We start from the raw sequence: 16,184 nt of genomic DNA on the forward strand, positions 1-16,184 counted from the left end.
GTTTCCAACCTTTTTGTCTTTTGACGTCTTACAAAAAGCAGTGTGTAGTCAGACTGATTTAACAGTCCCTCTGATTGATATATCAGTCAGACGGACCAAACTACTACTTTTACTGCAATACTACTGCAATACTACTACATAAAGCTGATAATACTTATGTACTTTTACTTCAGTAGGATTTTTCATGCAGGACTTTTAATTGTAATGGAGTTTTTTTTTACATTGCTATATTGGTACTTTTACTGAAGTAAAGGATCTGAATACTCCTTCCACCACTGTCATTTCTACATTTGACAACTAAGAAAAAACGGCTACAGAATTGTTAACATAATTGTTAGGTTTTGTGTGACAAAATAACCTCATCTTAAAAGATCCACTCAGCAGATTGAGCTGAGAGCAGAGAACAGTGTCACAGCTCTAGAGGGAAGGCTGCATCATCATCCTACCTCTCAACATTAGACAGTAGCTAACACAGGACCTCAGCTGATAGACAACAACTTCAACTTAGATCAGATCAACAACTGTTATGTTGTGTCTTGACACCACCTATCTCATGCACAAAGACCATATTTACAAGCAGACTAAAAGAATAGCCATGAGGTCACCTGTCTTCCCTACTGGACTTTACTAGTAGATGAAACATTTTGATCAGATTTTCCTGAAAACACCTTCTACCATCTGTCATCAGATACTGATAAAGAGCACAGTGTACAGGAAACCCACACACACAGAACAATATCTTAATTTGAACTCTGACTACTTACAACATCAGAGATCAGTGTGAGGAGCCTCCTACATCTTATCAGTGAGAAAGAGGATAGACAGAGGGAGTAGCAGCAGGTCCATGAGCCACTGTTGACCGACAGGTACAAGGATGATGACAATCCCACCAAACCTCCCTTATATGTCTCTGGACAGTCAGAACATCTGCCCAGAATCTTTCTAAGCCATTCAACACCTTCAGATCTCTGCTGGTACACCCTAAAGACAGAACCCCCCTGAGAGGAAGACTGCAGTGGAGTATGACATCATCATGACATCACATGTGACAGTAATGGGGAAAACTACATAAGTGAAACAGCAAGGACCCTGAATAAAGAGACTGAATGAACACATCAGCTGTCTGTGAACACCAGACCAAAACCACTGCTATCATCCTCTGAGACGAGGTCAAAAGTCATCAAGCTGGGGGCTGTGAAGTCCAGTTGAAAACTCTAAAAGCTAGTAAACCAGTATTGTTCCTGATAGGTACTCAGTATTTACAAAAATGCTTACTCTAAAATGTCCAGTTGTTACGCCCTTATTCCCCACAGTCTTGTTTTCTTTACCAACATTTCAGTACCAGTAGGAACTGCTAAGTATTTTATTGGTACTTGATTCATACAATGAAATGACACTGTAAAACACTGGCTGTGTTGTAAAGTATTACTGATTTCTGGCATCATTATATCTAGAATCCTGACTACAACTCTGCTGTAACTTAATGACCAAGAACTGAGGTCACTGCAGCTGTAAACGAAATGCTCAACAACAGTTTTCACATGGTGACACATTTCAAGTCACCTGTGCAAATGTTCACCTCTTTGATCACCTTTGAGAAATGACCTGTCAGACACTGGAGGTTCTTCAAAATGAGACCCAGATGTTATCTTACTGTTATGTCATCAAACGTCATCAGAGTGTAATGAATACCTTCAGATAATTACTCTCCCCTTCCCCTCTCTGAGCGTTTGTGTGTGTGTCTGTGTGCATGTGCATGTGTGTGTGTGTGTGTGTCATGAGGCCAGGTGGCATTCCAATGCACTTAGCTGGTGTGCTGTTGCAGTGCAGTGACGGGTGTTGTTCTTTTGTCTCTAGTCTTAAACACTAGACTGATGGGTGATATCAGCTTAGCAAGGATAAACTCATTATCTTTGAAGCTGTCAACAGTTTGTTTAAAAGCATGGTTGCACACAGTTTACTGTCTAAGGCTAAAAAGAAAAAAAAATCTGACCAAACATGCATCAACTGCAGTAGTTTTCTGTTATCAGTCTATTAGTTTGAGAATTACTATGAAACAGCTCTGCTACTGTTCAAATAGAACAAAACTGAAAGTCTAAAGCTCTGCTAGCTCCCCCTAAAGGCTTTAATCTTCATTACAGTGTACCATACCCAAGTACTGTATGTCAGACAATATGCTTACTGATATAGTCATTGTTATAAGCAGCAGCCAAGGACAAGTTAATGTTAACCTCACTACACAGCAGTCATAAAACAAAAAGCGTTGCTCTTTACATTTAGTGCAGCATACATGATATAACTCTAATGCACAAATAATAGAGTTCATGTCTCACTCTCATTGTTATATTTAGTGCTTGAATTGGAATAAAAGAGGGTCAAGCACTATCAATCTGCAGCATATGATGGTGTGACAACTGAAATGTATTTACAGTATCATACAGTCAATGTACTCAGTTGGAACTTTAATGTTCAATACATTGTTAGTGAACAAGCTTTTTATGTAGTGTCTAGTGTACAAAAATATATTTTTGCAATTGGGCTTTACCAAAGGCAAGTGATATCTCATTAATTGGTATGAATTTGTAACTATATCATTAAAAACAATGACACTGAGACAGACTGAAGGGAAGGCTATAATGTTTGGGACAAGAGTCAAAGCAAATAAAATGTCATCTTGATTTACTGTGTGTGAACACACTGGTTGGTTAAAAATCACTGATTTGACCAATATTCTTCAGGGTCTGAAACTTCCTCTTTTTTTCTTTTGCCATTCTAAATCGATTTCAGGACATTTTTGCTACTGTTTTACTGTTTTCATACATACTGTTCATATATACATATTGTACTTTATATACCACAAACTCCATCTGCTAATGAAGACTGTAAAGTCAGTTTCAAAGGGTTTAAAAACATTAAATGTTTTTATTTGCTATATTACTTTTAAAATTTAGCAAAATTTATCATACATGTCACCCATATTAAATGTGGCACTACAAAGGTGCTCTGCAAAATATTAAAAAATAATAATATTTAAGTTAGAATGCTGAGGTCATTTTCAAGGAGTTGAATATCAAAATGGCAAATCCATTTAATATATGGAAGGATGTAACACCACATCATCCAAAATGTTTCCTACAGGTATGAGGTGGTCTGTGATTAATAAAACAGGGTGCTTTCCTCTGTCAGATCTCCTGTCCTGGCTGTTTGTCTTTAAATAGCTCTCTACAGTAACAGTCTTCAAAGAAAGATGACCTTTAGGGTTCAGAACAGGATGTGAACTGATAAAAAAGCTCTCATGACACAGGACAGCAGCTACCCTGCTGCCACAAACTGATCCCCCCCTTTCTTGTTTGGTCTATGAAACTCCTCGGGTCAGATGTATAAATGATGCACACTCACAACTGCCATTTCCCACAAATAAGCTGCTCAAGACAAAACAGGTGGTAAGACTGTGTGCACCTCACACAAACACTGTAACAGAATGTTTGAAATACATTTTTCCATGGCAGAGGTTGATGATGACTTCATAAAATTGATATTAGCAAACCAAACTCTCACTTGATCTCTTTATAATACAAAAACAAAATACAAACAAAAATTGTGTATTATTGTTGATGAAAAAGTCAGTGAAAATGCACTGACAGGTATGTTCATCCATGCATCCTGGACATTTGATACTCTCCTGGATCAGCATGGTCTCAAGGTGAGGGTCATGGGGCAGACAGAAACAGCTGAGGGCATCAGTAGATTATTTTTAGGTAGCCTTTCTCGCTTGTATTGTCAAAATGTAATCAGTGAAGACATTAACACAACTATCTTTTGAAAAACAGTCAAACAGCAAAGTCAACCTCAACCTGCTGTGCTTCTTTACTCTTTCACCTCTATGTGGTTTTGACAGGCAGTACCACTTTGATTCAAACAATTGCTTCAAAAAATGTTCAAATGTAAAAATGAATATGAGAGAAACTAACTAAATAAAGACTTGTAGCATGCTCATCTCCCCCCGAATATACTGTAACATTATACCCTTCAAGAATATTCACGCCAACAAAACTTGTAGTTAATCAGACTCTGAAAGCCAACATTAGTTACTTTCCATTTTCTGTATTTCAGCTCAATTATGACAGAATAATTCCCCCAAAGTCTTTAATATGTGGGTCTGTCACCCAGCAAAAACCTCCACCAACTCTTCTGGCTGAAGAAATATCACCTCTTAAGGGCATGAACATTAAGGTGCCCCTCTTGTGAACAGTCGTAGATCTTTGTTGCATGTCATACTCCATCTCTTTCTCCCCTCATTCCCTATCATCTCTCTGCAGTCAAGGCATAAGCAGCAAATATATACAAAATGTAAATTATTTGTGTATGTCTATGAATCTGTAACTCTGCTGCTAAAAGGTGGTTTCTGCACTTCTTAACTTTATTCACAAAGATTATGTGGGCCTTCTGAACTGAATTAAACCCTTTGAACCAGCAACTGACTGAACTTACTTTGAATTCAAGAGCAAAGACCATGTGAAGCAGCACCGTAACATTTTAATTGCATAATAAAAAAAAGCATAATTTGCAAACTAATGTTCGTTTGATGATGTGTCACATTGCATAAAAAAACAAAAAAACTTGAACTGGATGAAACAATTCTAGACAGCAAAATCATTATAATGTCCACCTGTGACACCAAGTGTAGTGTGCCCATTGTATAGTTCAGGGGGCCTGGGAGATTGTTGCATTGTCAGACAAAGCTGGTATATACGGGGCTAGAACAGTTCAATTTTGGCATTGAGAATAAAATTTGGTATTGAAAACAATACCTGAACTGAAAAAGGAAACATTGGCATTGAAACACTTGTATTGGAAGTTGTATTGGCACTGAAAAAAGTCCCACTGAAAAATAAAACACGAACATTAAAAAAATTACATTCTTATTTTATTGTGATATTTTTTGCATTATGATGTTTTCCAATGTCAGTCTTTAAATTTTTTCTTCATGTCTGTCTTTTTTCAGTGACAGTTTTTTTTTTACACTGTTACTTTTCTTTTTAAGTGTCACTAGTTTTCAGTTTCAACTTTCTGTTTTTCAGTTTCAACTTTCTGTCAGCATTTTGGTGTAGAGAGGAGGGCCCTTGCTGGGCCTACATTACCCAGTACGCCTTGCAGTCTGCTGAAGATACCTGGGGGCAGATTCTGTGCATGACTGTTGTAGTTTTCTCTCAAGGACTGTAAATATGTCACTTTATTAAGATTTACTATTTTTCCAGCTGAAAAAGTAACCGTGTAGATTCCCAATATGTAGTCAGTTTATCCAAATAACGCCTGTTAGTAAATCTGCTGCAATGCTCTGGAGCCGCTGGCCAGGTGAGACCAGCCAGTAATCTCAGCCGCAAGCAGCCTGATTCCTGAGATGATCAGCCGGTCAACATCCATTGTCATCACGGGAAGAACATGAGCCAATGAACTGATCTGTGCAGCTCTTTGTTAATTTACTGCTGGCTCTAAAGTCTGCGTAGTGTTTGGATATATGATATAATTCCTTTTGGAAGATAAATGTTGGTCTCACAGACAAAATCTAACACTTGTAGCTGCCACATTAGTGTGTCTGAATGTTAAGTGAAGCTTCATGTTTTTACTGGACAGAGCAACAGCACTGCCTGTGGGGCTCTATATGTACAGATATCACCACATTTCAATAAATTTAAATGTATTAAAATGAACAGATCAGTCTATATTAAGATCATTTTGTCATGGTAGATGTGTTGAGGTTCGACTCGGGAGTACAAACGTCTAAAGATGGGAGGACACTTAATTTGGATAAACTGACCACGTATTTACCTTCTCTCCTGAAAAAATATTAAATCTTAATAAAATGACATATTAACAGTCCTAGAGCGAAAATTACAAAAGTATGGCTCAAAATCTCTATGATGATGCCATTGTCCTCAGATATCTTCATAGGACCACAAAGCATACTGGGTAATGTGGGCCCAGCAAGGGCCCTCCTCTCTACATCAAAACGCTGACAGAAAGTTGCAACTGAAAACCAGTGACACTGAAAAAAAACTGATAGCGTAAAAACAGTCACTGAAAAAAGACAGACATGTAGAAAAAATCTGAAGATTGACATAGAAAAACATCATAATGCAAAAAATATCACAATAAAATAAGATAATAAGATCGTAATTTTTTTGTCCCTTTTATTTTTCAGTGGAACTTTTTTCAGTGCCAATACTAATTTCAGTGCCAATACAACTTTTTCCAATACAAGTGTTTTAATGTTTCAATGCAAAGTTCAGGTTTTGTTTTCAATGCCAAAATTTAACTGTCACTGTTCTAGCCCCACAGTGTAGCCCTGCTGGAAACCTTGAACTCTCAGTAGTCATTGACAGACTGACTTTGACACTTGTGAACCACTGCTGATAACTTGTGGTCATTTTGTGTTAAGTGGCTGATTGCACTTCAAGTCAACTAATCCATATGTCTGATGTCAATGTGTACTACTTAATTTGCAATCTAAACTTATCTCAGAGTATATCTATTCATTATAAAACAGTTTGTCTCTGTTGTAACAGAGATCACTTCTGGTTCACAAGGTTAAAACGTTTCCGTGCTATATTTTCAAGAATGTAACCCAAAACATGTTGAGACACATTCAAGCTAATACCTTTACAAAAATTAACAATCATAAATGCAATAAAAACTAATGCCATACGCCATGACTCAAAAATAATGCCACAACAGTCAGACAGGCACAAATGCAACAAGTCCTCACACCTTAAAAACAAAACAGGTCATTTGTCAGTGCTGTATCCAAAGTAACCCATATGACTGTTACAAAAACAAATCATCTGAGTATTTTCTGATGCTCAGAAAAGGTTTGGTTAAGGTTAGGCAACTAAAACTGCTTGGTTAAGGTTAGAAGATCATCATGGTTTAAAGAGACCAACATTGACTGCTCATGAGAACAGAAATGTCAATTGTTGTCTCCTGTGTCCCAGTCAGACACTTTGTACACCCAACCAACCAACCAGCCACCCTGACCACCTCCTTTATGACCATATGAATGCAGAGCTAGAGAATGCAAAGCAGAGGAAGCTATCATAGCCTATTAACTGTGTCACATCGTCTTCTTTAGTATGTAACCTGCTCTGCTGGAGTATAAACTGACACAAATATTCAAGCAAAGATTTGCAATTTGCGAAATTCTAGTGAGATCTATACACTAACCTTAACCTATCCCTAACCTTAACCCCAATCTTAACCTAACCATAACTCTAACCCTAACCACACTCGAGAGAGTTCATCTCTCCAGCTGATCCAATCTAGTATTTACCATCGTGACTGGGTAGCATTAGCTAGTGTGGCTAGCTAGCTAGTCTCTTAGCAGTTAGCTCGCCAGTTACAGTTATTCTCCAACAAGTGAGAGTACATCAGCAAGCTTCTAGAAACATGTATTTCACAAGGATGTGTGGACAAACTCAGCTCTGACACTTTCTAGAGTGAGCAGCTGGCCATTAAAGGTTCCGTCTACTCCTGACCCTGCTTCTGATACAGAACAGTCTCGTTATTATTCACATGACCAAAAGAGGTTGCTTGTTAGGAAACAGTAAACTTAGGTCATTTTAAGCATTTGAACAAACAGCCATTGCTGTGGTTTCTCTGGTGAGGACAGTCTGAAAATGACATGTACAGTACATTACATTTAAAGCATGGAAGAATTAGGATTAAGAAAATGCTCAAGTTTTTATCAGTTTTCCACATCCACATGCTGCATTGCCATTTACATACAAAATGATATCTGACATGATGACCTTTGTAGCACAACACAAACCTTTCATGGTTAACTAAATCACAGTGGGAGTTCCAGAGGTCCTGCACATGGATCCTTTGCAGGACTTCATGGTGTCCTCACCAAATAAATTAATTTTATTTCATCATCATTTTACTTCTGGACAACAATAGGCTTTTGAATAGTTATCACCCTCACCAGCATTGTCTTCCCACATTTCAGTAGAACCCCATCTACAAACTGATTTAGCCTTTGTTGACTGCTGGGACAAAATCAGGTGGTGGTTTGGATCACAAAATTTTTTTGAGTCTGTAAATGTCACAAACCAACAACAGCATTCTTTAGATCCATACCAAACATATAAGATGAAAGCAACTATTAGATGGTTCAAATATTATCCAAAATGTCACAGGCTGGTGTCAGCTGTCTTCATTTTTGGTGCACTGACAGTGTTGGGTAGTGTTGCAGTGTCAGGCTGGGCATCCCTGCAGAAGAACACAGCAGGGTTTTTACAGGCCCACATTGCCACCTCTCCTCCCCCTCCTCCTTTTCCTGGACTTGAACTCGACAGTCGGCTGTTATTATTCACCCCCACCCGACTCACATAGCGGTCCCTTATTCTCTCTGCTTGGTTAAGCCGGACTTCACGGTTCTGCGTTTGGCTGGACAAGTAAGCTGCTATATTTCTGGTCCGATAGCCCTCCTCTCGGCTGCGCCCCAGTAACATGGATATGTTGGGATTCCTCAGGGCATAGATCAGAGGGTTGATGGCTCCATTTGCCCAGGCTAGCCAGATGGCAACTGTGTCCATTGCAGGGTTGAATGTGTAGTCCCCCATTGCTGTGACCAATCCCATTAAACAATACGGTCCCCAACAAAAAATGATGAAAACAATCATAATGAGAACTGTGGTGGCTGTGCGCATTTCACTGTAGAAGCGCAGTAAGTATGCATATGTGGTCACAGGCCTGACTCGTATTTCAGAGAGCCGAACTGTCTTACAGATGTTATAATGACAAAAACACATGAGGGAAAAGGGCAGTAAATAACAGACGACGATAAGGCAGATGCTGTAGGCTGTTCCCATGCGTGAGGTGCCAGAGTGGAATACATACATACAGTGGTAGAAACCTCGCTTATGTATTTCTGTAGGTGTTCGGACTAACAGATACCAAGGCAGAGAGAAAATGACTGCAGTTAACCACACAGCTATCAACAACCGAGTGGCTTTCTGGCGCCCTATTTTAGCCTGTGGCTGTCTGACTATGGCGTAGTACCTGTCAAAGGAGATCAATGTCATAGTCAGGGTGGAGATGATGCCAAAGCAGGTGTTGAAAAACCCATTGGCCACGCAGAAACGATCCCCGAACATCCAAATACCGTCCTTACTGAAGAGCATGACGAAGGAGAACGGCAGGCATAGAACAGCTGTGAGGAAGTCTGACAGCGACAGCGACATGATGAAAGCATTGGTCACTGTCCGGAGCTGTCGGTGTTTGATGATGACGATGACAACCGCTGAGTTACCGAGGCTGGAGAGGAGGAAGATGGAGAGGAGTACCAGGGCCTGAGCTGCCACAGTGATGCCCTGCAGGACCGAGTTGCTCTCAGCAGCGCTAAGCACCGATGGGGTCGAAGCCTGATGGATTTGGCTGAGCTCGCTCCCTCTTTGGTCTCTGAGCACTGATATGTTCCCTGTGGTTCTCACTGTTGCCTCTGTAGTGGCAGTCACTAGGCTGGTCACTATGGAAACAACCCTAAAAAACAAAAATATGAGAAATCATTGTACAACAAGAATAGTATGTATACAACTAACACTTCATGCATATTGAAGAAAATTACAATCTTTATTAGGATGGAGTGCTGTATGAAATGTTTTGATACTCTACTTTTTTGGATACCTTACTTTACCAAATATAATGTTCTCAAATTGTAAATGTTATCTAAATGAACTTAAATAATAGATAAAATATAGTACAAAACTGTCAAAATTTAGTCTGCAACCATCTTAAAGAATGAGTAAACATAGAATAAGTCAACATGAGTAAACATTACTATAGATCTGTATTTCTGTGTAATCAATACAAAAACTGTAATAATTTTGCTAACTGCCAGCAGAAAAAAAACAATTACACACCCAATTTTTACTGGTCTTCCAGGCCTTCAGTCATAACTAGTTCCATTTCTCACTACAGGACAACAAAGTGACATTGGGTAGAAACCCTATATTGCTTATCAGAAAACGTGATGGTATATTATCTCTGTTTAATGGGCTATGCTAGTCATAGTTCATAAAGATCCCCTCCAGACATATTTCAGGACATATAAAAATACAGAGAAAAATGCTTTGAATAAGCTTTGTCTGATATGGTTTTTCTGTAAAAACATTTAATTTTTCAAGCACTTAAGGAGCTGTTTTCAGGTGCTGATATCAATTATTTTACTGTAAAAATATAACCTTCTTGTTTGTGTCAGCTACAGATCACTCTAGCTCGAGGAAAAGGTGTATGGTGGTACAGGTGCCAGAGAACTCTCGCTTTTATTGAAATACCCTCTGCCGACAGAATTCTAAGATAACCTACTGCCCCTCTTAGTCAAATAATTCAAGCAGTTCAACTCTCTTCTGATGCCACCCACATGCAAATGTGTACAGTGTAGCTTTAATTCCTAAAGCAGAAAGGAAAAATGGAGCAGTGGATGAATTACCTTGGCACAACAGGTGAGGCAGTGCTCAGCTGGTTGTTGAAGCTCAGACCTGAGGTGTCAGCTGTATAGTTGCTGCCACTGCTGCCCCGCAGGGCTGTGCTAACAGGTGTATCCATCGATGAAGCACAAAAACAGTACAAGAACACTCATCCCTCGTCTCACACACACATATCCATTCAGATTTAGAGTCCGTGCTGGTGTCCTGGATTCAAACATAGATGACAACTCCTTCTCATCCATTTGTAGTTTTCGATTTTCATTATCTGACAAATGCTGATTTATTAGGCCTGTTTGAAATATCTGTCATAGTGCAATATATAGTTTGTTCTGGTTAGTAGTAAAGTAAAACAAATGTGTTTTGAGATTAAAAGAAATTACACCTGACCATTTTTACACCACTGTTGAAAACTGCCAGTAATTGGACCTGTGAGTGATTATGTGTAACATCAATTATGCTCCATTGCTAGAGCAGCTTCTGGCTATGAATTTTATATGCCACATAGCTCCCCAGCGACATTCTTCTATTTAAGCCCAGCTCTCAAGATTAAGAGGTCATTGACTGATGCCACCATTGATCAACAGGAGCCCATCATGAAAAATGCATGCGCAACGCCGACAGATTTAGCAATTTTGTCACATAAATTCAACTTCGGAGAAGGTTATTATCTAGAATTTCCAACTGTGATATGATTCATTGCTCATCTAAGTGTCAAGAAGATGGAGCCACCTGTAGTTTTTGTTTGTTTCATTTGAATTCTCTAGGTGGAAATCTATTTGTAATCTCATTTAAACATACACTGGCCAAAATGTGTGCTTCACAATTATTATTGAACTAATAAGCTATACTAAATTACACCAAATTACAATGTAGTACTTTGCCAGTTTTTGCCATATGATATAAAGTATCACTGCATTTCTGTATTTGACATAGGTAATAAGGTAGAGTAATACTGTGGCTACACTGCTTCGAAAATTACACACATTCTGTAGTATTTATATGCAGTTATAACGCCGGAGTGTGATGTGTAACTACATTTGCAGCTAGCATTATTTAGGTGTTATCACAACAAAGCTTTATAAAAACATAACATTTAGCCACAGGCCTATAACTTACCGGGAAGTTATTTGTATTTTGTTAACATTCCATCAAAATTTGAGAAAGAGTCGTATTTATATCTTGCTGAAGCATCATGTTTGCTAAATTACATGATACATTCCCAGCCTGTCCACAGTCAAACAGTCTTGTTTTGAAAACCTACACGGAACAAGTCGTTGTCTTTTATACGCTATTAAGGTCCAAACTGTTTTCTTGATGTTCCAGCTTTGTTCTAACGGAGCCCGAAACGTGTTTTCTTCTGGATATTTTTGAGAGAACACAGCCTGCATATCCAGCAAAGCCACGGTAGCGATATATGCACAACTCCATGTCGTTACAAACAACACTGTAGGCTACATGTAGCGTTTCCATTTGGCCTTTGCAATCCTGCATAAGGAGAGGAGAAGAAAGTCAGTCCATTTCTTTACCATCAGCTGTGTCTAACGCCGCCGAAGAGATCGGAGAAAACAGCGGCTCCCACCCTGTTGTGAGGAGAAAGAAAACCTAGCTCTGCTTCTGCCTCTTTGATGCTCCCGTTTTAACATCTGTGTAACCTCCACTCGCATCTGTCTCTACCTGCGTCTTATCCCCTCTCTCCTTCTCTGAAACCACGCCTTCTTTATGAACCATGTTGCCATGGTAACTGGTGATCGATTTTGCATCTATGTTCCTGTAAATAAAATGACATTATAAGGTGAAAACTGATGTATAGCAGCCTGCGTATATGACAATTGGCTTTGTACAAACAATGCGTTTACCATTGTATTAATAGGTTACATCAGTTATTTAGCCTTTCAAATAAAAGTGAGCTGTTGCCAATGGTCGGAACATGGGCAACATAAACAGCCCATTTTGAGTAAAATAGCTGTTATCAGTTTAGGGTAGGCTATGTCTCAGTGTTTTGATGGTTGGTCTATTTAGAGCTAGCTCTAAATTCAGTTTGACCACCATGACACCAGATGTGGAAGTCTGTGTCTGCCAATATTAAAACTGAAAATTTAATCAAACTGAAACTTTATTATTTTTATTTGTATGCATGTCTAACTCTGCCCAGGACTGTCTTTCGGGACACCACAGATCAGCATAATTTTCGGCATGTATAGAGAAACAAAGCATTCACATGGTCTCTCTCTCTGGCATAAAAACTCCCCTTGGGGAAAAGTTCAAAACAAAAAGACAAAGGGAAGAGAGTGTAAAGCAACACATACGGTTAATAAAATAAAGCAGTCCTTATACCTCACATTCACACATACTTCCACCATACATACCTAGCTGTTGATCTGTTGTGTTTTAGCTAACTAGCTGCTGACCTGTTGTGTTATAGCTAAATAACAGCTGTCCTGTTGTGTTAGAGCTAACTAGCTGCTTACCTGTTGTGTTACAGCTAACTAACTATTGACCTGATTCTAATACTCTTGGCAGCAAACTGTTGACTTGTTGCATTCTGCAAGTAAATTTGAGTGTGGTGTAGCCTGACCGGATTAGCTGGTAACTTGGTAGGAGGCAGACAAAGGAAACCTCGTCCAGGTATCAAAAGGTGGTTTATTTACAAGAAAAAGTGGTACCATGCTACACATGTAACAAAAAATATGTGCAAAAAACAAAAAAACCCCAACTAAACAGTTGGTCTAACTGATCAAAACTCAACTCATAACAACTCAACCTATATTAATTTATCAAGCGCACACAGCTACACACTGACATACTAACCCCCTAACAGCCAAAAAGCAACTGCTTAAATAGACCCTTCCATCAGCAGTCCATCAGAGGCAATCTGGACTGTACCATTGCTGCAGGTACATCCCATGTCTCTCATCCCAGAGATAAAGTTATTCAATCTCACTAACCTCCAAGGTGAAACACTTTTCCATAGCTTACCATATAACACACTTGCAACCATACATAAACAGATCACAGTCACAGTAAATAACTTACTTGACATAGTTTACCACCACCCCCCACATGATCCAACCCAGTGACATCACTGATGATGTCACCCAGTGTATGAATAAAGGACATTGTTAGGTGCGTCCTCCTCTTGTCTGTGGAGCACATGGTGGGTATGGTAAGTAGCACAGAAAGAAAATGATTAACTTATGAAAAGCAGAGCAGACCCAATAAACAATAACTAAACTTAAAAATACTTGTCTCTATTTTACTTTAACCAAAAATGTTGCTGGTATGTGAACTGTAACCAAACATAATGCAAACCACAAACAAATCTGGGATAGTATGTGTCTGTAAGTTACAGATTGATCATGGACCTATGGCTAAACAAACAATTAACAAGCATGGTTAATGTGGCATTGACTGTGAAAATAGGGACAAATGGTGTATTCTCACCCACTTTGTCACAGTGAGGTAAAATTAAACCAAGATAAAATGCAGTTGTTTGAAAATGTGACTGGGGGTCCACTTGAAAATACTGTGTTGTTTTGTTCCTTATTAACAGTGTTGTGACTGGTTGTATTTCTCTCAACCCAACCGGTCAAGGCAGATGGTTGCCCACCCAGAGCCCAGTTCTACTTGAGGTTTCTTACCATTTAAGGGAAATTTTTCCTTGCCGCTGTCGCAGAGTGCTTGCTCATTTGGTAATGTTGGGTCCAAGAAAATACGGTCTAGACCTGCACTCTGTGAAAAGTACCCTGAGATAACCTCTGTTGTGATTTGGTGCTATATGAATAAAATTGATTTGATTTGACTTGACTTTTTGACATTCTTCTTGCAACATGGTTATAGACGTGCTGCTTGCAGGACAAGTAGAATGTAAGGAGGAGATTCAGAGGACAGATTCATGCATCTGTAGTCTCTGAAGATGATGATCCCAACTGTACCCCACAAGGTCCAGATGTGGTGAGTGTGCCTGAGTGGGATCAGCTTCACATGACTGTCAGCATAGTTCACTACAATGTTTGAAACATCAGCAGTTGGTGCTCTCAGTGAAACAGACCCATGTACAAGGATCACAGTGGCAAACACACCATGGTTATTTATGATTGTCCATGAGGAGACAACAAAGAAGTACAAGTCAAGTCAATTTTATTTGTATAGCCTAATATCGCAATTCACAAATTTGCCTTAGGGGGCTTTACAGAGCAACAGGAGGGATCCCTCTCCCAGGACAGAGATGTGCAATAGATGTGTGTACAGAACACAATATAGATAGACAAATTACACAATATAGCATTGAACAGCATAACAGAATTATAATGGATTTATATGAAGAATGTGATCAAGAGGATGCCAAGCAGCTTCTGGGTGCCACCAGAACAGAATAGGACCTGAGGCATGCCACTTCTATTACCATGGAGACCTGGGAGGAGGACAGACTACATATGGATATAGGGGAGACTCACATTACACCATTCACATACATGGAAGAAGAGACAAGAAAAGGCATGATTCACACAGGAGAGAGAGAAGGATAAAGATGTCATTCAGAGCGAGAGACATGAGGTCAGGCTGAACTCCTGCAGGATGGGAAACCAGATCCAAAACCTCAGGAAATGGCACCAACAGCCATGGAAGCAGAGCAGATCCAGGATGGGTGTTGGTCCAGCAAAGAGACGCCTGAGAGACAAGAGAGGACAGGAGGAGAAAATAGGGAGAAAGAGGGAGGATGAAGAGATGGGCACACAGCTTGGATGCTCGTGTGCTTGTGGAGCAAACAAACAGAAGGCTAGAGAGATGCAATGGTTATCAGAACAGTTGCATAATTTCGTCAGCAGGACAGCGATAAGTAAATTCATTGAAACAGAAACCGATCCACCATGCAGTACAAGGTCATGAGTGGATTTTGACACTGTTAGGTTTAGAGAATTTTTGTCAGTATTGTTCACTACAGTCTTAATGATGATGAATTTTTCTGTCCAGATCAATAACACTATAATCAGTTATGTGATGTGATGTGATATAGTGATGTGTATATTATAAAGGGAAAGTCACAAATGAGTATGTTTCAAGCAGGGCAGGAATTTAATGGGGGCCATGACCACCATGCCCCCTCAGTTTGGCCTTATGCGCCTCAAAAAATGATATGTCCTGCAGCCACAATAGCCTTGATGCCTCGCCTACACTGCCCCAGCTGATTTCACTTTTTTCTCCTCTGCCTCTTTCCTGTCGATACAATTTTTAGAACCAGTGTCTGAGATTCTGAATTCTTATTGGGCAACATCAAGTGAAACGCTGCACACATAACCAGTGTTGGTTACTTTTGACTCACGAATTCTAACAGATATTGGTGATTTGTAAATAACAATACATTATTTTGTGAAATAAACAGCACCCCCACCCCCCAAACATTTTTTTCTCTCTACATAGCAAGACGGACAAATGAATATAATAATATAATAATATTTTACAATAATACAATAATATTTTATGATATATTACAATGAAACATTCAGCTATGTATCAAATAATATTAACAAAATTAAATGGAGGAGACCAGAATAAGAAGGACACGGGAGTAGAAAGGCAGAATGGTCATTTATTTATTTATTTTTGGAGAGAACATGGACAGTGCGTAATACCTCCAGTAGATGGCTGCCATGCAATGAAAAGGATGCAGGCTGCATTTCAACCGCCATTATCTGTATT

General features: G+C 39.2%; 1 protein-coding gene across 1 annotated transcript; it reads right to left on the reverse strand.

Moving 5' to 3' along the window:
* Positions 1–3,727: 3,727 nt before the first annotated feature.
* On the reverse strand, positions 3,728–12,199 carry LOC137199979 (G-protein coupled receptor 135). The gene is made up of 3 exons (XM_067614628.1): positions 12,014–12,199; positions 10,490–10,691; positions 3,728–9,540 (listed from the first exon to the last, which is right to left on the reverse strand). Exons 2-3 carry the CDS (start codon positions 10,603–10,605, stop codon positions 8,190–8,192), a joined length of 1,467 nt encoding a protein of 488 aa, XP_067470729.1. The 5' UTR covers positions 10,606–10,691; positions 12,014–12,199; the 3' UTR covers positions 3,728–8,189.
* Between the last annotated feature and the right edge of the window lie 3,985 nt (positions 12,200–16,184).

The sequence above is a fragment of the Thunnus thynnus genome, chromosome 16 (genome assembly GCF_963924715.1).
Source record: "Thunnus thynnus chromosome 16, fThuThy2.1, whole genome shotgun sequence".
NCBI lineage: Eukaryota > Metazoa > Chordata > Actinopteri > Scombriformes > Scombridae > Thunnus > Thunnus thynnus.

Excerpts from the sequence above, each read along its gene's own strand:
- LOC137199979 (XM_067614628.1), bottom strand. The coding sequence starts at position 10,605 with ATGGATACACCTGTTAGCACAGCCCTGCGGGGCAGCAGTGGCAGCAAC. Across the intron at positions 9,541-10,489 it reads GCCTCACCTGTTGTGCCAAG|GGTTGTTTCCATAGTGACCA; the intron begins GTAATTCATCCA and ends TTTGTTTTTTAG.